General features: G+C 39.1%; 1 protein-coding gene across 3 annotated transcripts in view; it reads left to right on the top strand.

The window, feature by feature from the left end:
* Window positions 1-24,372, top strand: part of Fhl5 (four and a half LIM domains 5) — a 43,691-nt gene extending 19,319 nt beyond the window's left edge. For all 3 annotated transcript variants that reach the window (XM_050144963.1, XM_050144961.1, XM_050144962.1), the window contains 5 exons: window positions 6,254-6,424; window positions 7,646-7,820; window positions 10,896-11,065; window positions 14,911-15,097; window positions 21,206-24,372. In XM_050144963.1, coding sequence (XP_050000920.1) covers window positions 6,266-6,424; window positions 7,646-7,820; window positions 10,896-11,065; window positions 14,911-15,097; window positions 21,206-21,372 — 858 coding nt within the window. In that variant the 5' untranslated portion in view covers window positions 6,254-6,265 and the 3' untranslated portion in view covers window positions 21,373-24,372. The remainder of the gene's footprint in view (window positions 1-6,253; window positions 6,425-7,645; window positions 7,821-10,895; window positions 11,066-14,910; window positions 15,098-21,205) is intronic.
* Window positions 24,373-25,076: the final 704 nt, after the last annotated feature.

The following is a 25,076-nucleotide window of genomic DNA, read 5'->3' as shown; positions in this document are numbered from 1 at the left end:
TGAGGGGAGCTGTAGGGCAAAGTGTGTCTTCCAGGCAGCTGGGCTCATCCGAGCCTCTTCCAGGCAACTTAGATTATCTGAGAGTCTTCACAATTTGGAGATGAAGGGATCTATAGAATCTTTTTTTTTTTCCTGAGACACGATGAGGTGTCATAATTATTTGCTTCAGGGGTTTTAAGCAGCTCCCTTGTAGAAAGGAAATTATCAACTCAGGAAATTGCTATATAACCAAGACGTAGGAAGAGATTTTTTCATTATATATCTCCCCTCCAGGGTTCTGGTTAGCAGGGCTAAGGGAACTTCCTGAACACTCACACACTAGAAGACGATCCACGAAAATATTTTCACCTAGAAGGAGACTAAAGCCAAGGTTTGCAAACTCTAATACGCCAATTACACAAGCACAGATGCAGCTTCTCCGAGTAGCTCCTGAACGTGTGAGGGAAATAACTGCTCTGTCTCCTTTCCTGTAAAGATAAGAACAGAACCCTGCCCCAACCCTATATGGTTTCCTTACCACCTATATGGTTGTCACCATTGTGGATGAGCTGTCATTTCACTTTTTGAAGAGGTTTCTCCTTTTAATGCAAATCTTTATTAATTGTGATGGTATCCATAGTTTGTCTTCTGTGTAAACAAGAGCAAAACCCCTTCCCCAACATAACACATCTGGTTTCCATTGTGAGGTCAACACATCCTTGAAATACACTGGTTAATTCAATTCAGAAGTTTTTTTCATTATCCAATGCCTCTCTGCTGCTGTTTTTTTTTTTTCCTTTCTCATTAACGTTAAGAAAATTCGAGGTTAATAAAGCATTATGCAATCATTTTGGGGGTATTTTCCATTCCTGTTTGTTTGTTCAGCATATTCTTTATAGTTCTATTTGACCTTTCTATAACTCCCTGACCTGTAGGATTATTTGGTATACCTGTAATGTGCTTTATATTATAGTAGGCAAGAAAACGTTTCATTTTATTAGATAAATATGCTGGACCATTGTCTGTCTTTATTTGTGCAGGAATGCCCATGATACTATAACTTCTAATAAGTGTGTGGTTACTGAATCAGCCTTTTCTGAGCTCAGGGCAGTAGCCCATTGAAAACCTGAATACGTGTCTATGGTGTGGTGCACATATTTTAATTTACCAAATTTCATAAGGTGGAACACATCTACCTGCCAGATTTCATTCCTTTGAGTACCCTTAGGGTTACTCCCTGCAGGCAACGATGTTTGGTTATAGAAAGAGCAAGTAGGACATCTCTTTATAATCTCCTTAGCTTGTTGCCATGTAATAGGAAATTCTTTCTTTAAATTTTTGCTATTGACATGATGTTTTCTTTTTATGAAATTCAGAGGCCTGCAACACACTTCCAATCAATAATTGATCAGTTTCTGTTACCTTGTGATAGAGGACCTGGCAGATGCATATGGGATTGGATGTGTATTATGTATATAGGACAAAGTCTATTCCTGATTATGTCTTGCACCTGAAAGAATAATGAAGTCAATTTTGTATCATCTGGCATAAATTTAGCTGTTTTAATATGCAAAAAAACTCTTTTTGCATATTATGAATCAGTAACTATATTGAGCGGTTCTTTAAAATCCCGTAGAACCATAAGAATAGCATAAAATTCTGCCTTTTGGATAGAATTAAAAGGGCTTTGTTCCACCTTACTTAAACCTTCTGATTTGTAACCTGCCTTCCCTGATTTGTTTGCATCAGTATAAAATGTTTGGGCTCCAGTTATTGGTGCATCACGTATAGTTTGAGGCAGAAGTTTTCTTTATAAGGTTAAGTCTATTGCTTTTGGAATAATTATTAATTTCTTCCAAAAAATTAGCGCAAACTCTTTGCCATGGTTTATTGTCTTCCTATAACTTTTTTTATTTCCTCAGCAGTGAAAAGCACTATATTCTCTACTGAGTCTATACCTGCTAATTGATGAAGTCTCAATTTACCTTTTATAATCAATTTAGAGACCTTTTCCACATAAGTTTTTAATTTTTTACTTAGTTTATGTGGAAAAGGGTCCATTCTAAGATCATCCCTCTGTATTAAAATTCCAGCCGGGCGGTGGTGGCACACGCCTTCAATCCCAGCACTTGGGAGGCAGAGGCAGGCTGATCTCTGTGAGTTCGAGACCAGCCTGGTCTACAAGAGCTAGTTCCAGGACAGGCTCCAAAACCACAGAGAAACCTTGTCTCAAAAAAACAAAAACAAAAACAAAAACAAAAAACAAAAAAAGAAAGAAAGAAAGAAAGAAAGAAAGAAAGAAAGAAAGAAAGAAAGAAAGAAGAAAGAAATTCCTATGGGGGAGATTCTGAAAGGAATACAATTAAGATTTGGATTCATCTATCCATATGTGACTCCTGTAATTTCTCTTCAACAATTGTTAAGTCTTTTTTTCTGCTTCAGCTGTTAATTTTCTGGGACTATTCAAGTCTTTATTGCCATTTAAGGTTTTTTTTTTTAATGAATTATTAGATCAGGTGTTATCTTAACAGCTGGTCATAGACTGGAAATGTCTCCTAATAATCTTTGAAAGTCATTAAGTCTGCAACTGGTCTCTCCTAATTTGTGCCTTTTGTGTTTTAATTTTCTGTAACCCTATTTTATAACCTAGGTAATTAACAGAATCTCGTCTTTGAATCTCTTCAAGAGCAATTTTTAATCTCCATTTAGGCAAAACTTTCTTTTTTTTATATTTTTTTATTGAGAATAAGAAAAAAAAGTTTCCGCCTCCTCCCAACCTCCCATTTCCCTCCCCCCCCCCCCCCCCCCCCTTCTCCCCCTCCCCCCACTCCTCTCCCCCTCCCTCTCCTATCCAAAGAGCAGTCATGGTTCCCTGCCCTGTGGAAAGTCCAAGGTCCTCCCCCCTCCGTCCATGTCTAGGAAGGTGAACATCCAAACTGGCTAGGCTCCCATCAAGCCAGAACATGAAGTAGGATCAAAACCCCTTGCCATTGACCTTGGTTTCTCATCAGTCCTCATTGTTCGCCATGATTAGAGAGTCCTGTTTTATCCCATGCTGTTTCAGTCACAGTCCAGCTGGCTTTGGTGAGCTCCCAATAGATCAGCCCCACTGTCTCAGTGGGTGGGTGCACCCCCCGTGGTCCTGACATCCTTGCTCGTGTTCTCCCTCCATCTGCTTCTCATTGGGACCTTGGGAGCTCAGTCCAGTGCTCCAGTGTGGGTCTCTGTCTCTATCTTTATCCATCACCAGATGAAGGTTCTATGGTGATATGAAAGATATTCGTCAGTATTGCTATAGGATAGGGTCAGTTCAGGTTCCCTATCCTCAGCTTCCCAAGGGACTAACTGGGGACATCGCCTTGGGCTCCTGGGAGCCACTCAAGGTTCAAGTCTCTTGCCAACACTAAGGTGGCTCTTTTAACTAAGATGTGTGCTTCCCTGCTCCCCTATCCAACCTTCCTTTATCCCAATCTTCCTGTTTCCCCAAGTTCCCCCAATCCTCCCCTTCTTACTTTTCTCTCCCTGTCCCCCTTATCCCCAACCCACCCCACCCCCAAGTAGGCAAAACTTTCTTTTTTTTATTTTTTTAATTTATTTATTTATTTATTAAGATTTCTGTCTCTTCCCCACCGCCGCCTCCCCTTTCCCTCCCCCTCCCCCAATCAAATCCCCCTCCCTCGTCAGCCCAAAAAGCAATCAGGGTTCTCTGCCCTGTGGGAAGTCCAAGGACCACCCACCTCCATCCACATCTAGTAAGGTGAGCATCCACGAAACTGCCTAGGCTCCCACGAAACCAATAGGTCCAGTAGAATCAAAAACCCATTGCCATTGTTCTTGAGGTCTCAGTAGTCCTCCTTGTCCGCTATGTTCACCGAGACCAGTTTTGACCCAGGCTTTTTCAGACCCAGGCCAGCTGGCCTTGGTGAGTTCCTGATAGAACATCCCCATTGTCTCAGTGTATGGGTGCACCCCCTCGCGGTCCTGAGTTCCTTGCTTGTGCTCTCTCTCCTTCTGCTCCTGATTTGGACCTTGAGATTTCAGTCTGGTGCTCCAATGTGGGTCTCTGTCTCTGTCTCCTTTCATCGCCTGATGAAGGAAGGTTAATATTCAGGAGGATTAGGCAAAACTTTCTTAATTTCTTCAAATATCCTTTCTAAAGTATCTGCATTTGACTCAGATAACAAAATGTCATCCATGTAATAGTAGATTATAGACTTAGGAAATTGCTTACATATTAATTTCCAATGGCTGACTTACAAAGTATTGGCACAGGGTGGGGCTTCTGAGCATTCCCTGTGGGAGGAATCATGACCTGGGAGACACATAAGTAACACTAATAGTTCTTCAGACTCCTAATCACAAATCAGGTTTGCTCTAGCATTTAAAATCTTGGGGAAAAAAAATCCTAGTGTCTTTGGCAAGTAGTACTGGGAAAGGGTATTCTGCTCCTCCACCCTCCTTCACCCTTTGGACAAGGATTACAAACTGGCTGTTTATCTTGTACAGGAAAACAATTCTCTCATTAAAAACATATTGATTCCATAGACAGAAGGGAAGAAAATACAAAATGGTGCCTAGAAAAAAAGTGGAGGGTAAAATTTCATAAAAAGATTCATCTTTTTATCTAACCTCACCCCATTTAGTCAGAGGTCCCAAAACTAAAATTTCAAGGTCTTCTTGTATGCCTTATCCACCCCAGTAAGAATCCTTTCTCAAGCATATCCAATCCAGGAGAGAACCCACTCTTCATAGTGGTCCTGTGTGCATTTTAAACTGAATACATATTCACAATGAAAATGACATTTCCATACCTTAAAAGTACCATATCTACTGTGGAGATTAAACACTTGATCTGATCACTGTAAATGTAATTTAAAAAAAATTTTTTTTTATCATTTCAGGGGAATCAGATCTATTTTCCTGCTGTTTTCAGAGCCTTTTGAATATGTTTGTACTCACTAGGAAAGGACATTTCTGTGAAATTAATCAAATAGGGAATTCAATGTTCCTTGCGATAATTTTGGGCATATCCCATTGGGAACTTTCGAGGCTGAGTTTGTATCTTTCCCGGGAAAGACCCCTGTGTTCCAGATCCTCATTCTTTCCCTACTTAGTTGTAAAGAGTGAAAAGCGAAGCCAATACAGACAGAATACACACAGAACTAATGACAGTGCGCATTTGCCAAGAAACTCTGCTGCAAGCTTCATTACTAAAATAAAATAGAAATATTTTAGGATAACACTTTACATGGATTAGATACAAATTAGCATCAAAATATTCTAAAGCACCATATTAATTTCCTGATCTTCTGTCTTTTTTAAATAAAAGAAATATAAGTTGGAAAATAAGAAAACATTTCAACAAAACTAGAGATTGCAAGTTCTATTTTTTTTTGATATTGTTTTTGGTTATTTCATAAAATAACCCGAAATCTTACTCTAGCCCTAGCTTTGTATTTTTGTCAGTTTTCATTCTGCTGGAGGCTGTTGTACGACTCATACCATACACGTGCTGGTTTTACCCCAAAGCTTAAAGAATCCCACGGTTTTTTCGGAATCCCCATACCTGGGACATTGCTCAACCAAAGCCTTGAAAGCCTAGCACGTGGACTGGATCACACCTACAGAGGAGTTTGTGTTTTTAACTTGGTGAGGACATTTAAACACAGAATTCCCGGTGACTAAAGGTATCAGGAAGCATTTTTTAGAGCTGTTATTAGAACAGCAGGTGAGGGTATCCCAGGAGAGAAGTATATGGTCTAGAAAGAGTTCAGATTAATATAGAAGACCCTTATTAGGAATTCAAGGAGAAGTTAGGAGTAGGAAATGCAGTACATATACTAATTATTCAAGTTTGAATAAAAAAGAATTGTTACTTCTATCAAATCCCACTTTCAGAACTCTCTTGAGATAGTTACGTAATGCCAGTTTTAAACACCCAGTCTACAGGTCATATTATCATGTTTGATGTTTCATGTGCTGCAGATATTGTATTTTCATAGATTTCCACATTGGCACATGGTAAATAAAAGATTTTTGTTTCACAACTTGGCTGATTTTACTTCTAAGAGAAAAAGCATACAAAAGAAATGCCAAGATGGAAGAGTAGCCTATCCTAAATCACCACAACTGCAAACAGCGTGCTAAATTTGTGAATTTAGGAATTTTTGCCTAGTAATATATAAATTCAAGTGCTTGAGCTACATCTTATAAAGGACTTACCATTTGTAATGAAACTTTGCTTTATGTTCAAGAATCATTTTCTTCTGCACAGGACCAAACAGAAATGGCAAGTACTCAATTTGAATGCCAATACTGCACGACTTCGCTTCTTGGGAAGAAGTACGTACTCAAGGATGATCATCTCTACTGCGTTTCCTGCTATGATCGGATCTTTTCTAACTATTGTGAGCAGTGCAAAGAGCCAATTGAATCGGATTCTAAGGTAGGTATCACTTCAGTTGACACCGTCGCTGCTTAGGAACGGTGGGTAACTGCTTCAGAGTGGCCCTTGTCTCTGCATGTGGACTTTCTACCCACACTTTGTACCGTATTATCATATCAAGTGCCGATATGTAGTGCTGCGGAATGCATGCTTTTTTTTTTCTTTCACATATTTTCTTTTTTTCCTTTTTTAAAATTTATTTATTTATTAAAGATTTCTACCTCCTCCTCGCCACCGCCTCCCATTTCCCTCCCCCTTCCCTGATCAAGTCCCCCTCCTTCATCAGCCCGAAGAGCAATCAGGGTTCCCTGACCTATGGGAAGTCCAAGGACCACCCACCTCCATCCAGGTCTAGTAAGGTGAGCATTCAAACTGCCTGGGCTCCCACAAAGCCAGTACGTGCAGTAGGATCAAAAACCCATTGCCATTGTTCTTGAGTTCTCAGTAGTCCTCATTGTCTACTATGTTCAGCAAGTCCGATTTTATCCCATGCTTTTTCAGACCCCCCCCCCCCGGAATGCATGTTTTAATCCCACATTATTATACTTAGGACAACTTTAAGTATATTTTCTTTTAAGTATATGCATGTGTGGTAGTTTTTAAGATGTTTTTAGGTAGTTTAAAAATGTAAAGAAGTTAAATTATTTCCCCAGAGTTATACAACTAAATATTGAGTCACTTCTGGAATAGCTAATATATGCAAAAAATACATTTAAAAAAAGAATTTGAAAACACAAAAATTTCAAAGCCTGTGCTTTCCAACTTAAAAATCTGCCTTGTCTCCTTTAGCCCCGAGACTGCTGTTTTGCACTTCACATTTCCTCCTCTGGGCTTCTTATTTTCTTTCTTTCTCGCCTTTGCTTTAACTAAGTATTGTCATTTGTTTGCTTGAAGTCCCAAGGAATAATAAGATTCTGTAACCTAAAAATTAAAATGATCCCTGTAACGCTTTCTTGTAGGTTATAAAAGAACAACAGAGAAACTTAACAAATTCCAATGAGGTTATTTTTCAGTGGCCTTTAGTGACCAATCAAACAGGCCCCAGGCTTTTGCTCTTAATTACTCCTGAGAGTCTTTCTAGAGAAAACGATATCAACACATTCCCTCCAGCTAGTGGTACAACCTACTGCTACTAGGGTCCCAAGGGTGTCCCAACTTGTCTTAGAAAATGTCTTGTTTCATTGCAAGCCCATCTAATTGACTTTATTTACTGTCTCAAAGGATCTTTGTTACAAAAACCGTCATTGGCATGAAGGTTGCTTCAAGTGCACCAAATGCGACCACTCTTTGGTGGAAAAGCCTTTTGTTGCCAAGGATGAACGCCTGCTGTGCACAGACTGTTATTCTAACGAGTGTTCCTCCAAGTGCTTCCACTGCAAGAGAAACATCATGCCAGGTGAGACCCAAACCCAGCTCCTGGCTCTGCCCAAGGAAGCCTTATCAGTCTTCCTCCAGCACCAGTGCCTCACAACACTGGTCTGAGAAAGTCAATGTTTTTGCCTGTTTTCTCTAATTCCTAATCATCTGTTCTTCTTGGTCAAAGTATATTGCAGTGCTCTTTAATTTTGTAAGGTTATTACAGTGCTCAATGTTTTATTTTCATATAACCTAATTCACAGAAACATGTTGAGCCAGAGACAACTCTAAGTGATAAAGCTTACACCAGAAACACAACAGAAAATGTTCTGTCCTGAGCATAACCAATGGCATTAAAAGGGATCGTTCTTTATCAGACATTGGAGAAAGTCCTCATTTTTTAATCAGTCTATTCATTCATTCATTCATTGTGTCTATTGTTTTTCTGTTGTGGGGAGTGCCAGAGGACAATTTTTATAAGTCAGTTCTCTCGTTCCATGAAGTGGGATTCAGGGATCAAACTTAAGCCATTAGGCATAGCAGCAAGCCCCTTTTACCAATTTAGCCTTTTCTTTTTTCGTGTGTATATGAAAAAGAAAAGATGCTATCCTTTTTTGTTTACTATACATATCAATCCAAGTTTCCATTCCCTCCCCTTCCCCCACTCTCTCCACATACCCTCCCACACTACTCCCATCAAGTCCTCAGAGAGGGCAAGGCACATTCCTTTGGGGAAGGTCCAAGGCCCTCCCCACTATATCCAGGATGAGCAAGGTATCAGCCCAAAGAAAATAGGTTCCCAAAAGCCAGTACATGCAGTAGGGATAAATCCTGGTGCCACTGTCAGTGACCCCCTCAGTCTGCCCCAGCCATGCAACTGTCAACCACATTCAGAGGGACTAGTTTGGTCCTATGCTTGTTCCTTGCCAGTCTGGCTGTAGTTAGAGAGCTCTCGCTAGCTCAGGTAGACTTTTTCAGTGGGTGAACCCATCACGGTCTTGAGCTCTGCTCACATTCTTATTCCTCCCACTCTTCAACTGGACCTCATTCCAGTGCTCCAATGCAGGTCTCTGCCTTTGTTTCCATCAGTTGCTAGATGATGCTCTATGGTGGTTTTTAAGATATTCATCAATCTGACTACAGGGCAAGTCAAGATTGGGCCCCCTCCCTTCTATTGCTTAGGGTTCTAGCTGCGGTCATCCTTGTGGATTCCTGGGAATTTCTCTGGAGTCAGGTTTTGGCTAACCCTATAATGACTCCCTCAATCAAGATATCTCTTTCCTTGCTCTTATCTCTGACCTTCCTCCATCTCGACTACCCCATTTTCTCAAGTTTTCCTCACCCTTCCCCTTTACCCCTCTTCTTCCCCTTCCACCCTCCCTTCTCCCCCCAGCCCCATGCTCCCAATTTTGTCAGGCAATCTTGTCTATTTCCAAATTCCAGGTGGATCTATATATGTTTTTCTTTGGGTTTACCTTATTACTTAGCTTCTCTAGGATCATGAACTACAGGCTCAATGTCCTTTGTTTATAGCTAGTATCCACTTATGAGTGAGTACATACCATATTCATCTTTTGGGGTCTGGGTTACCTCACTCAGAACAGTGTTTCCTAATTCCATCTATTTACATGCAAAATTCAAGGTGTCATTTTTTTCCACTGACTAGTACATTAATGTGTAAATATACCACATTTTCTTTATCCATTCAGTTAAGGGGCATCTAGGTTGTTTCCAGGTTTTGGATATTACAAATAATGTTACTATGAACATAGTTGAACAAATGCCCTTTTGATATGATTGAACATCTTTTGGGCATATGCCCAAGAGTGGTATTGCTGAATCCTGAGGTAAGTTGATTCCCAATTTTCTGAGAAAGCACCATACTGATGTCCAAAGAGGTTGTACCACCAGCAATGGATGAGTGTTCCCCTTACTCCGCACGCACCCTCTCCAGCATAAGCTATCATTGGTGTTTTTGATATTAGCCATTATGACAGGTGTAAGATGGTATCTCAGAGTCATTTTAATTTTTATTTCCCTGATGGCTAAGGATGTTAAACATTTCCTTAAATTTCTTTTGGCCATTTGGGATTCTTCTGTTGAGAATTCCCTGTTTACTTCTGTACCCCTTCTAGCTTTGTCCCTCTCTCAGATTTGCAGTCTCTTTGTCATTAACCTTTGTTGTTACAGACATAAACACAAACAGGTATACAAATACAGCCTGTTGAAGGCGTTCAGGGTTTCCTGCAGGTTTGTGTGTTCCAGGACTGACCATGTAGGATCAGATAACTGACCAGGGGCTCGTCCCTAGGAAATAATAACAACCCCTCTGTCCGCATCTCAACAGCTGTTAGTCATAGCTCTTCACTTAGTGGTGGGGCCCCATGACATTTTCCCCATCTGTGCTAGAACATCAGCTGTTGTTGGAATTGTTCAGGTCTTGTTTAGGAAGCCATGCTGTTGAGATTTCACTGGTGTAGCTATCTTCTCATACCAAAAGGCACTCATAACTAATACTCATAACTAATCTCACGGCAGAGTTTTGTTCCTCTGGCTCTTAAAATCTCTCTCTCTCTCTCTCTCTCTCTCTCTCTCTCTCTCTCTCTCTCCCTTTCCTATCCCTGTGGACAGCAGCATAAGACCATGAATCAGTCAACCCCACCTGGAAGCACTCTAATCAATATTACTACTACCACTATTATTAATATAAAGTCAAATTCAGAAGCCATTTCCATAACCTGTATCACAGAAGTAGTGCCTTGGGCATTTAGAATTATGCGTCTAATGACAGCTATGACTCAATCTGTCTGAACCATGAACCAGTCCAAATCTCGACATGCAGGGCTTCCCCATAACTTTTAGAGAAACTGCAGGGGTTTTCTGTGCACGCTCTACTCTTATCCTAGCAGAACTGAAGCAATTTTTCTTTTCTCTAAGGAATATCTCAGAAACTACAAAATATTTTTCTAAAAGCTTTTTTTTTACTATTTATTTATACAGCAATACAGTTTATTATGATTATACTTAAAATATTTTAAATAATTGAGGCATGTTTTCTTAAAGAAAACACAAGTATGCCTAGCTTTTTCTAACAGAGTCTTACTTTGGAATCCAGGTTCTCGAAAAATGGAATTTAAGGGCAACTACTGGCATGAAACCTGCTTTGTGTGTGAGCACTGCCGACAGCCGATAGGAACCAAGCCTCTGATCTCGAAAGAGAGTGGCAATTATTGTGTGCCGTGCTTTGAGAAGGAGTTCGCTCACTATTGCAACTTCTGTAAGAAGGTAACTATCTAAAGAGGGTGAAGCCATGAGAACTTCCAGAACACTGTTGTTGTTTTTGTTCTTTGGCTGCCTTATATATTTGGAATGAAGTGACCCCATCATGCATGAGGTAGCCTTTAAACTTCAACACAGTCCAAACTAAAATTCTCATAATAAAGATGTCTTGCTCTTGGAGTTGTATAAAATTCCACCTTAGATCATGGATTTAATGTTCAATAACACAGGTGATTTAACCTCCCAGTCACATTAACTGTTGTATAGAAACTTTGTTCTGGGACAGCTACATTTCCCTGTGCTTCCTAGACGACAGTTTTGATCCATTTAGTATTAACTGTTTCAGAGAAATATGGATTTGCCCCTCAGAATGATTGACGGGAACAGGTACTAGAAACCCTGCCTTTTATTTTCTAGTTACTAAAGTCTCTTCTGAACTTGAGGCTTTGTGTTCTCAAGGAGAAGACTGGTAGGTAAGTGGCAGATCATGAGAGAAATCCAGTTCGCTTGAGGACACAGAAAGTCCAAGAACTGCGATTTTCTTCATTTCCCACTCCAGCACAAAAGCAAGCGCCCTCTCACTCATTTTCCCTTTCAAAGCATACTTTCCAGAAGGGAAAAGTCATTTTTAGAAATAAACATGACCTAGTTCACCCTCCAGGCTTTTATGTGAAGAGTGACTCATGTCCATCATCTAGATGAAGCCTGTCTATACTCATAAAATATATACTGATACTCTCAAAGAAAGCCTTGACACGTGAAGCACCACAAGTTTAAAATGGCACTGTGGATTGTAGGAGAATGCTGAATCATGACAAGGGATTGTGTTGGCTCCTGAACACTGTGATTTGTTAACTGCCTTGACGGCTCTCAAAACCACTGTGTATTTCCATCTGGACAGCTCATTACACTCCCCAGGTGCATACACAAGTATGGATGTATGCGTACATAGTACGGCAAATTTCTGCTTATATTGGTAATACCAGTGTTACCTAGGGACGAAAGTAACCAACACACTCATCAGACTTATAATTATTCTATTATATAGAATATAATAGAGTAGTAACAACATGGGAGATCATTCGCTACCTGAAAGTCTCTATTGCCTTTCCAGAAATGCTGGCTTTGAAAAGGATGATTCGAGCAACAATCAAACCCTGTGCTATGACCACGTGACATAAGAAGCCTCATGGCTTCCAGAGTCAGGGGCATTTATAGCACATGCTGGGAACAAAATGAGTAGGCGTCTCTTGTTCTGAGGTTTCAGACTTAGGCTTCAGTTTAGGCTAACGCGTTAATGAAACTTGTGGGAAGTCCGTATAATTTATTGGTCACAATAGTCTTCCTTTCAATGTTATTATAAAGACTCAAGATACCTGGGACAAAGTGCTGGATTTTTCAGGCTATGGAAGACTGTAGCTATATGGAGGACAGGATTTGAAGCCATTAGGAGCTTAGGAAATGTTCTCATTGGGTTGTAGACAGATGATGACTCGATATTTTCTATTTAATTTTTAGACTACACACCCTTTAAGAAAAGCTGGATATAAGTGATTGTGATCAAAATTAAAGAAAGACTCTGTTCGATTCAATCCAGAAGCAAAACTTGGCTTAAATAGAACCAAACTTGTTGTCAACCAGACTTTTATGTTTTCCCTCACCAATTTTGTTTTGTTACACTAGAATTTTCTACTTAGAAATTGGTGGTTCAAACTGTAAGTGCTTCAGATTCAAATTCCTCAGGATAAAAATAAAATTAAATGTGTCCTTAAGTTCTTTTACTGCTCTCTACTGTGTCCACAATCCTCACTGCCAGGCTAAGGAGACGGCACGGTGTGGGGAGTCCATGCTGTAGAGCCAGGTTAGATGAAATGGAGAACTCAAAGTTCAGTGAGAAAGCCTTTGTCAAAAAGAAAGGTGGGAAGTGCTAGACAAGGATATTTAATGTCAGCGTCTAGCCTCTACAGAGATGCACAGATAGACATGCACACTCACACACACATGTACACAGAGACAAACACACACACATACAAACACACAAAGACAGACACACACATACAAACACACACACACATATATACACACAAGAAAAGAAATGTGTTCTAAGTCAATGGTCAACCAAGGCTTAAATATTAGACTTCATCTTTGCTGTCTGTTTCTTCAAAAGGAATATAATCACCAGCAAATTTTTTTCCCAAATATTCCAGAGCTCTAGGATATATTATTTTGCTAGGAATCCATTTTTCAAGTTTCAAATCTTCTAAGCACTGCCTACAAATCATTTGACCAAACAAATCAAAGGAAGCATGATTTCGCCTGTGCCTGCTGTCAGGCGTTTGAAGTCAGTGGGAGGCATTTTAAATTGCTTTCCTTCCCACATACTGCTGTGCTCCTCATTTACTTATGCAGGACAGCATAGTAGGCCTTTTTTTTTCATTCTAGAAAATTTGACTCCTATCAATTATCTTTACGTTCTGAGAAACTTGATATAAGGCTTAACTGTGTTTAGAATATTTTTTCAAAGATCTGTACAATAGACAAACAGTATGTCCATGTTTGTTTGATAGCAAAGAAAGCTAGCTTAAAGTATGCTTACATTATTTTAAATGTAGTAAAATTGATACAGATCTGTAGAAGCCATCTTCATCATCCCATTTCCTTGGTCTTTGTAAGAGACAGACACGAACATATTCCAGTGTCCTCCACAGCTGTATGAAGTCAACATGCATGGATTTGAAGAAACAGATGATTGCAAAGCAGCCACACTGGAATACTTAACCAGTATCTATCAACCTGATTCTCAAAAAAGATGATTCCACCTTTCAAAGAACATGAGGAATAAATTGATTCTTAAAAGAATGTATTATGGGTTAAGTGATAAAATATTTTCCTGGAACACATAAGGTCCTGGGTTCAATCCCCCAGCACTATGTCAGCATTAGAAAGAACAAATAAGCATCTGAGCCTCAATACACCTTACTGATTCATGACTTCATGCCCAGCTTTTATGTTCATAGTAGGAATATGAACTCTGTACACCATTTGAGACCTGAAGTGAAAAACTCACCCATTAGATTCAAGCCCTTTTTGTTCAAAGTGTGGTACTAGAATGCCTTTCCCACATGGCTGAGCACACAGATAGTACAGTACGTGCAAGTTCAGTGCAATTCCTCAGTGGGGGTAGCGAGTGGCCCTGTCATCCATCACTTAAGGGCTGTCCATCTACAGATGGAGCGAGTCTATGCCACGTAGAGGTGTTGAGAATATCCAGAAATGATAATTCCTAATCCAGTACTGAGGATGGGGTAAAAAGTGAGTCTTTGCTCCCAATGATGGTGATTGCTCATCAGTTCCACCCAGGATATCCACAACTGAGTCTCTCAGACTTGCAGTGAGCTTTCAAAAAAAGTACCATGACTTCTGTTTCATTTTATCATGTTTTCCAGCATTATCCAATGTCAGATATTGTTATAAATGTGTAGAGTAGAGCTATGGTAACCTTAACAAAAGATCTTGGGAGTTGGAAATAAGAAGAGTTACAAAAAGGTGAAGTCAATCAAATCAAGCTCCTGCTTCCTTCATGATCTTCCCCGGTCCAAGGGGTTTCTACCTCTTTTCTGATATATTCTTTAAGAAAGTTGGACTTATTTGCATTTTTGAAGTTCTATAATCCTTGTAACATTTTGTTTTTCATATTGTTTTCCAAAACTTAAAGAGGTTTCCAAGAAAACAAGCGTCCTAATGCAAGGTACTAGACAGTTCAGAGCACAAGTGTCGGCATGGAGAAGCATCATGAGAATGTCTGAATTGCACAGGCATCCACTCATTGCCTTCTGCTAATGCCTTGGCAGGTGATAACTTCCGGTGGGATAACCTTCCGTGACCAGTTATGGCATAAAGAGTGCTTTTTGTGCAGCGGCTGCAGGAAAGAGCTTTGTGAGGAGGCATTTATGTCCAGGGATGATTTCCCATTCTGCTTGGATTGCTACAACCATCTTTATGCAAAAAAGTGTGCAGCCTGCACCAAACCCATCACTGGTAAGTGCTTCGGCTCGTCATGGTTCTTCCATGATCTGGTTAGAACTATGTAAAATGCCACCTTGTTAATTTAGGAAATGCAAATTAAAACATTTTTATCTGCTACATTTCCTTTTGGGATAAACACAAATAGATACTCATTTATGAATTTAAATTTTACATGGGCACCTCAAGGAAATGACAGGATACAATTTGGGTGTTTGTACATTGTACAAAGTAACTAATTAACTGAATGGTATGGTTTCTAAGGACAGCCATAGTCCAAGGGAGGAAAATGGGTAAGCTAAAGGGTCAGAGAAGGCCCCGGTAAGGAGGCCCAATTTGAGACTCAGGAATTGAGAGGGCAGAGGACTATTATAGAATCAGAATCCTACTTATTTTACAACAGAAGTCAAACAGATTTAAAACACAAAAGGTTTTAATTAAACTATTCTATAAAATAGCCGAAGCTGTAATTAGAGTAACATTGAACAGGAATTAATTTCATTTCTTTTTAAGATGCTTTAAACAAACATATCACTGCCTTCTCTGTACTCACTGGCAGCAACTTGATTATGAAAGAAAACAATATAGTATTCAACTAAAGAATAAAGTGCATGAGACATGGTTTGAAGAATAACATAGGTTACAAATCCATCCATGCTAAGCAGCTTCTCGCAGGGTTGCAGGAGCCTCAGAACCGTCTCTAAAGCATTAATCCTGTGGTAAAGATGCTGAAGCCAGCATGGGACTTGGAAAACCCAGAAACTGTTCTTCCAGGCAACTTCTTGTCATTAATGATGTGACAGAGATGTATTTCCATTTCTGTTCTCAGTATTCTTAGTTCATATGTCATTTTTAGCTCAGTTTGTGTAACACCAACTTAAAGGTTATTCCCTTTCTTCCCCTTCCTCTTCTGATCTCACCAATTTCTGTCTCTCTCTCTCTCTCTCTCTCTCTCTCTCTCTCTCTCTCTCTCTCGTGTGTATGTTGAATCTACATGAATTTTCTAATGAAGGAAAACATTTTCTCTGCTAAGCTAAACTTGAAGGCTTTCTGCCTACTTGAAAAGGGAGGAAGTGGTCCTCCTTATTTATTATTTACTATTTAAGCACAATCCTGTTTGTCTACCCAGGGGGCACCATATTTTTTTCAGATTTACACTGGTCCATAGGTTGTGTTTGGCTATCAGACAGGTTTTACTTGGCCAATATTTAATTTACAGGGTTAGGGAGGAGACTAATATAAAAACCATTGTTACAACTAAAAGCACATTGAGAGCTGGTGACAAATGGTCTGACTGCCTTCACGTTCCCAAGTCACTCTCCCAAGCAGCACGGTGACCACCCTATTATAGCAGCCAGGTCTTCTCTGTTCCTAACACACCCTCTTTCTCTGTCATTCAACTATGTTACCTTTTTGGCTTACAAGGTTCCATGTTAACAGTTCCAGACTGTTGGGCTTCTCAGCATGTTCTCAGAGTGTTCCTAACCACTCTGCTCTCCTATTCTCTGTTCATCTGGCAGCTCCTGCAAAGGGAGGCAGCTACCAGTTCCATCGCCCTTAGTTAGAACATGGGGCATCCTGAAGTTTTAACACATCAGACTCCAGAACCTGCTTAGTAAATTCTCCCATCACAGTCTGCTCTAATTTCATTTGAACTGGCCTAGAAAGAGTGGTCCTCTGATGAGGAAACTAAAAGGTTAAATAATGTAAAATATTTTTACAGCGCTTAAAGAATTCTAACAGCTAGCAGGGATCTCATGGAGGCTACGCAAGCCCTGACTTTAATGGGGTTCAATTCTGATCCATCACAGACCCATGTGCCTAAATGGTATTTCTGGTAAATGTTTCATCAGCCAACTGCACAAAGCTTCATTCAGTATAGACAGAAATCAACAGTTTTACACAAAAACATAGAAGACCAGACCCCAGGTTAATCTAAATTGACAGTGTTTATATGAGAGGAGTCAATCTAAAGGAATTTCTAAGGATTGTCTTGCGACTGAAATGCCTGCAAAAACTGCTAGATCACTCTTATATTTCTTAAATATATGTAAAGCCCTAAAGTAAGGCTTCTTTAAAATGAACTGTCTGGGTTAACACAACAGGGAATCCTGGGAATGCTCTGTGTTTATCTTCAGAAGATGTGAATTGATGCAAGCACTTAACCGTCTTAGGAGCTATGCTTTCTTACAGGGAAGTTCAAGTTCAGGAAACTTATTGTACATTGTGGTGACTACAGTAGGTGATAATGCATTACATCATTGAAAATCTATAAAATACTGAATTTTAAAAGATGTATCTGAAGTAATTCATGTTAACTAGATTGATTTAGGTATTCCACAGTGCTTGCATATACCGTGACATCATGCTACATACTGCAAATATATACAATTAAAAATCAATGTTTTAAGAGAAGCTGTTTCTATTAGGATGCTTTTAGTATAGTATCCTATGTTAACTAACTCTACCTAGAGGTGGTTTAATGTAATTTGCTGATACTATTACAATGAATTGACTTTATTTGAACTAACAGATATAACTATGATTTTCTTTTTTCAGTTTTATTTTTAATTAAAATATAATTATGTCACTTCTTTCCTTTACTTTCCTCCCTTCATCCCTTCCCATTTCTCCTTCTCAGACTCCTCCCATTTTCCTCCTCATTCTCAATTGGATACTCTCTTTTCCTTTGATTATTGTTGCAACATGCACACACATGCAACAATATATACTAAGTATAGTCTACTGAGTCTGTTGTTATTGTCTTTTCGATATGTTTTCAGAGATGACTACTTTGTACTGTATAACCAATTAGGATAGGAATCCCTGGGAAAGGCTGATTCTCCCTTTCTAGGCAGTCATTTGTTACTTGTGTTGCTTTGTCTAGACATTGGAACCAGCGAGATTCTTTTATCCCTCCAGGTCTTGTTAATGCAGCTATTTCTAGGAGACACAATCTCAGCCACTTCACAGTCCTCTGCCCTTTACAATCTTTCCATCCCCTTTTCAAAGACGCCCTGAGATTTAAAGTGCAAGACCTATGTTGTACATGTAACTGTTGAGGCTGAGCTGATCTCCACATCTTGTCCAGGTGTGGTTTTCTGCAATGGCCTCCATTTGCTATAAAGAGAAGCTTCTTTGATAAGAGATGGAAGCCACACTTATTTATGAGAGTAATACTTAGAATGTATAACAACATTTATCTCTCCCTTTTTAAGGTGTTCACTACCTCTTGAACTATCTGAGCTAGACGAAGTAGCTTGACCTAGCAAAAGTGCTCTGAACCTGGTATTAACAGACCTTGGTTCTGCTTGTACTGCCAGCCGCTGTGTGACTATGGGTAAATACCTCCCCCTGGAGGCCTGCTCTTGCCATATCTACAAAATGACTGGAAAAGGATTGCCTTCTCTTCATTTCTTTTTACTTAGTGAAAATGGAGTTTCAAGCTCTAAACTTTATACAGATGGGAGCACTAAGGTTCCCAGTTACGTTCTTCACAGAGATAAAGTTAATTTAGTGAGGTTAACAGTACGGACTGGGAAGCCAGACTGTAGCGTTTGAGTCAGATCTTGCCAGTTGGTGACCTTAGATGAGAGGCTGGACTTCTCTGTTCCTTGGTAGATATTTGTCTACAAATTGAAGATGATGCTACTATCTATTCTATGAAGGTTAGATGAGGGCTATATATACACATTCGGGCTTAGACTGAAGAGTGGCAAACTTCAAAACTCAATAAACTACCTTTTTACTGACTTTTCAGGTACAAATGAAGCTAGATGAAGTTGGTGTCAAAGATCAGTTTGCTTTCTTCTTCTTTTATTCTTTTTGAGCCCTGGCTAGCCTGGAACTCAATATGTAGACTAGGCTTGCCTTGGACTCACATAGACCTGACTGCCTCTGCCTCTCAAGTAGCTGGGATAAAGGATGTGTATGTACTACCATATCCAGCAGCAGATCAGTTTCCTAAAAGACTGTAAATGACTCTGTTGACCTAAATAAGGAAACACAACCAAATCTGAAAAAAAATATAAAAACCTCAAGGGTTGGACTAGACTTTACTGTCCTACTGCTATATGCTTTCGTTTTTCTTCTGTGTTAAACTATATATTTACTTTTATGTTTGCCACTTGTCTGTGGCTTGCTAATTAAATTGAGAATAACTCATAAGCATCAAAGTCCTACCCATTCAATAGTTAGTTTTACTGAGAAAGATTATTTCTTTAATGATATATTTATAATATATAAATAATTAATATTATTATTAAAGAAACCTTATTCTTAAAGCTACTAAAACTTAAGAAGATAATTAAGTGGTATATGTCTTAGTGTTTCTATTTCTATAATAAAACACCATGAATAAAAGCAAATTACAGAGGAAAAGGTTTATTTAAATTATGCTTCCATATCACTGTTCATCATTGAAGGAAGTCAGAACAGGAACTCTAGAACGGAAAGAACCTGGAGGCAGGAGCTGATGCAAAGTCCATGGATGGGTGCTGCTTACTGGCTTGCTCCTCATGGCTTGCTCAGTCTGCTTTCTTATAGAACTCAGGACCACCAGCCATTACAGATGGTTAAACCTGTAATAGGTATGGACCTCACTCACAAGTCACTAAGTAAGAAAATGCCCTACAGTCTTGCCTACAGCTTGTCTTTGTGGAGCCATTTTCTCATTTGAGGTTCTTTCCTCTCGGAAAACTCTAGCTTGAGTCAAGTTGACATAAAACCAGATAGGACTAGTTTACTCTCAGTGTAAGATAATAATTACATTATCATGGATACATAAACGATATGTTTAATAAAGAAAACTGAGGTAAGATCTTGGTTTCTTTATGAGCCAAACTCTGTATAAAGACAGAAAGATGGCTCAGTGGTTAAGAGAGCTTACTGCTCAATCATGAGGACCAGAGTTCAGATCCCAGCACCCACACTGCATAACTCACACCCACTTGTAAATTCAGCCCCAGTGGTGCTGACACCTTGTCTGACATACTCAGGCACCTGTACATACATGTGCACAGATAGACACATATATAAACATTTTAAATAAAAAGACGTTAGCTAAAAGTCCATTATCACTTTCAGAGAACTAACCTGAAATAGATTCATAGTCACACCTTGAGATTCTTTATCTCATGAGAGAACTGGGCAGTGCACGTGGGGTCAGCACAGGAAATACTTTCTTCACTCCAGAGGTGATAAGCAAGGCACCGGTAACCCATAACATGAACACTCCTTGTCCACTTGTCAAATGCAATGAATGGAGCCAACCTGTGACATGGCTCACCTCTCAGCTTCTGGAGCTTTTCTTTTTCCTATGACTACTCAGCATTCTTTGTCGAACTGAAACTATATTAGACAGACAGGGGTTAGTGCTTTAGTGAGTGCTTTAAGAAGTAACTTAGCTCAAGTAAAGACAAAGTTAAAGTGATGAGGGCTGAAGGCCTTCTTGGAATTTCTCTTTGAGTAAGGCGAGCAGGTATCTAGAGTGAAGAGATTCCTCCGTTTACACTAGGACTCTGAACTGAAGCTGCTGCAGAGCCAGGCACTAAACTTGTTACTGGAGAAGAAGAGGGCTATGGAAGTCTGGAAGAAATTCTCAACTTGGTCTTTGGAAACTTGTGCCTCAAATCTCCCCAAATAGGATTTACTCCAAGTAACATGAAGCATGGGGAAATAAGGGAAAAGGAAAATTGAAGTCACTAAAAACATCAAGCCCCAGGCTCAGAAGTATACATTTCTTTTATGATGTTTTCAATTTGCAGCTAAGAAAACTTGCTCACACGAAGAGCGGGGCAAAATGCATTCATGTTTGCACATTGTGGGCTTCTCTCTTCCCGCTGCACACTGGTTTCCTGACTCTTGTAGTTTTCATCTGCCTCCGCCCCAAAACAATTAAAAGAAAACAATACATATCAAGATTTGTTTTACTTCCTTAGATTGCAGCAGAATTGAGCCAGGAATCTTATATGGCTGAAGTTCTTAGCTGGATATGAAGGCAGAGAGCCACACCCTACGGAGTTATGTGTGTCCACATTGTCTTGCTAACCACTCTAATCCAATAGTTTCTCAATCTGTTCATTGAAAAGAATGAATTACTCTTTGCCTCCAATTCCCTTCCAGGTCTCAGAGGTGCCAAGTTCATCTGCTTTCAAGACCGCCAGTGGCACAGCGAGTGTTTCAACTGTGGGAAATGCTCCGTCTCCTTGGTGGGCGAAGGATTCTTGACTCAGAACGCGGAGATCTTCTGCCGCAAGTGTGGCTCTGGGGCAGACGCGTCTGACGCGTAGGAAGAGACGGTCTCTCCCCGACCCGAAACCCACTTTGCCTTTGCTCTCACTAAAAGGGGAACTCGGTGGCAGTAATGCTCTTCGTTTGTATCTTAGACAACAGTTTCGTGCAGGGTACATAGCAGGAAAAGGCTAGTATACTTTACAGTTGAACTCTATAATAAGAAACACACAAAACACAGTCTAATAAGAAAATGAATTACTAAGCCACAAAGCTCTATCTCCTTGTAAAATAGTGCACTCTGCTGTTAGAAACATGGGATAATACCTCCTCATTTATTGAGTATATGGCCTATATTTAGTAATTGTGAATACTGCTGATGAAGGACGTTTTTCAAAACTACAGAAGGAACACAAGATCCAATTGAGAAGTATGCAAGGGACAAATGTTTGCCTTTTAAACTAGCTGGTTATATATGGCACGTTAGACTGAATAAGAATAGTGGAAGAACAAGATTTATGAAAAATCAAGTAGTTATCATCACACTTAACAACCTTATCATTTTAGAGTCATTCTTTGTTTCGCACGTACTGAGTAAGAGCTGAGAAACAAAGCTGCGGATTTTTCTTGTACACAAGGCTTCCACCCTCAGCTGCCCCTTAGTCAATGAAATTGAACAACTATGGTACCTTTTTATATTTAGATACAAAGGCCATCATCCCTATCTGAGCAGAGCCAAGCATGGATTTTCATTAGATTTAGATTACAGATTCAAATACGTTTTAGATTGCTTATATTTCCAAAGCCCACATGGATTTTCTAAATGTTTACAGATTTCATCTATTCTTTTAAATGAATTTAATCAAAATAATTGTTGATCCCCAAGGCAAACCTTTAAAGTAAATGAATTATTAGATTTTTCACTCATGAAAATGAATGTTAGGGAAGCAGTTCAATGTTAGAACACGAGTTTCATCCAGACAGCTAAGGTATCATAGGATGCATAATTATGTCTAAGCCTTATACATTTTGCCTTTGAAAACTATATAGATAACTAATGGTCAAACATAAAAGTGGACTAAAAAGCAACCTAGTAAAAGTAATAACTTACAAATAATACTTCACTGTTGATAACTCAGAACCCGCAAACAAACACAATATAAGAAAGTGGGAGGCAGAAAAGCCCTCCTTAGTTCTTTCATGATTGGATCACCCCCTGTCCTGAAGCCAACCAACCCCAGAGCTGCAGTCTGTGTATGACCAGGACTTCCAAACCCTAAGCAGTCAATCCAGAAATCAACATTTATTCTGTCAGCAAAAAAGTTTTAGTGGGAATTCTGCCATGATATAAACAACCCTTGTTTCAAGCACCAATCGATCATCATTAAATGAAATTGCATAGGTAAAATTAAGCATACTGATTATTTTGTGATCTAGAAAATAATTCACTCACAACTGTAATAATCTAAATTCTTCAAAATTTAAATAGATATACAAGATATGGTATTGTCTCTGTTAACCAATTACAGATAATCATGTAGCACATGATATTCCCTGATTAAACAATTAAATAGATCATGTGTTTGTAATGGTACAGGGCAAAGAATAGGGTAAGGGTTACATTTAAACTTTTTATGGTACTGAAGTTCAAAGCCAGGACCTTCCACATGCTGTGCAAGAACTCTACCATGGGGATACATCCCTACCCTTTGCACTTAATCTTAGCAATTAAATGCATGAAATCATTTGCTAGATAAGCATTTTATTATCCTTTCTTAGCTATAGTTCATAAATATATAGAAATAGTTACCAATTTTTGTATTGCTTAGTAACCAAATATATATATTTAATTGCCTGGAGTTAAAAGTCATGCTTCTGGGACTTTGAGGTGGTGGGAGGGAAGATCTGGGTTTAAAAATATGACAGTCTCACTGCAAAGACCCTTCCGCGATGCATAAGCAAAGCACCACTGAAGATACAGCACTCATATGAAAAACAATTAAGAAAGACTTCTTGCCAATGACACACACAAAGACAACTGTGGAAAAAAACATGGATGATTTATTTGATTTATAAATGGAAAATGATCTCTACTGGCTTATTAAAAAATGGGATGGACTGCCTCAGTAAGCAGTGGGCATTCATGATGCAGGGTGACATCTGCACGGGCAGGGATGTAGTTAGAAGCAAGCCTTTCACCAGATGGCTTGGAAGCTGCAGAGAGGCTGTGCTATATGGAGCAGGGAGAAATGAGACTGCTACAAGCAAAAGTCAGAGGAAGGGGAAAATAAACTGTCAGGATCAAAAGTACAGATGTATATATAATAGGTCATGGAAGTTGCCAGTGTTCTTAGCTAGCACAGACAGGAAAAGGCTATGACAGTGTTCAAGGACAGTTATATCTACATGTATACTGTGTGGGGTAGGACCAGAGGCACAAAAGTTCACCAGGTGTTTCGACTGTGCCTCATGTGCATGGTGATTGGTGAAAGGGAGAGAACAAGCGGAAGTTCAAACTTAGGGCTGTGTTGGCTGATAAGGTGAGTGTACATGTCAACAAATCAAGATACTCAACATTGCTATATTTGGGGGTTGAAGTTGATAAAACAGAATTTTCTTCTGTTAAGGAAGATGGGTAGGATGCCCAAGGGCTCGAGTTTTAATTAACAAAACCATTAAAAACTTTGACTGAGATAAATTAGCACCAGTGGATAACTGAGATATGATCATATCACAAATCGTGGTTCACAGCTCAGTCATTATGACTTCAGGAACATCACATTGCGCCATTGCAGTAGAAGAGGTCAGGCACGGTGAAAAATGTGTGCCTCTGAGCACAAGTGACCTTCATCAAAAACCACTACAGAATACCAACATGAAAAATCAGCCTCAAAACATTTTTGATGTTGGTAATAGCACTTTTTTAATGTTAAGTGTAAAAGTACTTTGTAAAGTACTTGACATGCTGACATAGTTCATGTGTTAAATTTTAAAATGAATGTTACACTATGATATGGTTATATTTAACTGAGCAAATAAATTATTCTCCAATGCCTTAATGGATATTTCATATCTGCAGCTGCCATAACACAGATTTTTGTTTTACAAATGGTGGTTTTCAGAAGTTTCTTATATTGAATAAACGTATACTTCACATGGTAGATATTCTTGAAATGGGTTTTGGGGATTTTTGACATTAGCTGTAAACACAACAGATATAGAATAATTGCTTTAGAATTTCTACTTCTATTTCATGCTTCTTCCCTTATCATTTTTACAATATATAAATTACTATATTTGAGTATCATCTCCAGGCACAGATAGAAAAATATCCTAGCTATGTATTGATCTGAATGGGATGCCTCTACTGCTAAATAAACTATGTGCTACCTGACTTTTTCTTACAATAGTCAGATTCAGAAGACTAGCAAATCAAAAAAAAAAATCTAATTACTCTTCCTGAGACCAGAAAAGTTCACTTTAGATTTTCCTGCCATAGCTCAGACTCTATTGCTAATTTTTTTTTCTGAGTCAAAGGAGATGTTAAAACTGTTGCTAGTTTTAGGCTCTTATCTATTTTATTAAAATTAAAGTTTTTGTAAAGCATTACTTTTTCAAATCCACAGTTTCACTCTATAATTACTCTAGAAAATAAATTTGTTTAGTAATTGTACAAATAAATATTTGGGGACAATGCCTCTAAATAGATATTTAAAGTTTTTCTTTGCTATAATGATTTTGAAAGGTCATGTTGATTGTGAGC

This window comes from Alexandromys fortis, unplaced genomic scaffold (assembly GCF_014885135.2).
Source record: "Alexandromys fortis isolate MF-2015 unplaced genomic scaffold, M_Fortis_MF-2015_v1.1 scaffold_2_1_26212458, whole genome shotgun sequence".
Taxonomy (NCBI): domain Eukaryota; kingdom Metazoa; phylum Chordata; class Mammalia; order Rodentia; family Cricetidae; genus Alexandromys; species Alexandromys fortis.
This window is presented reverse-complemented; position numbering and strand designations above follow the sequence as displayed.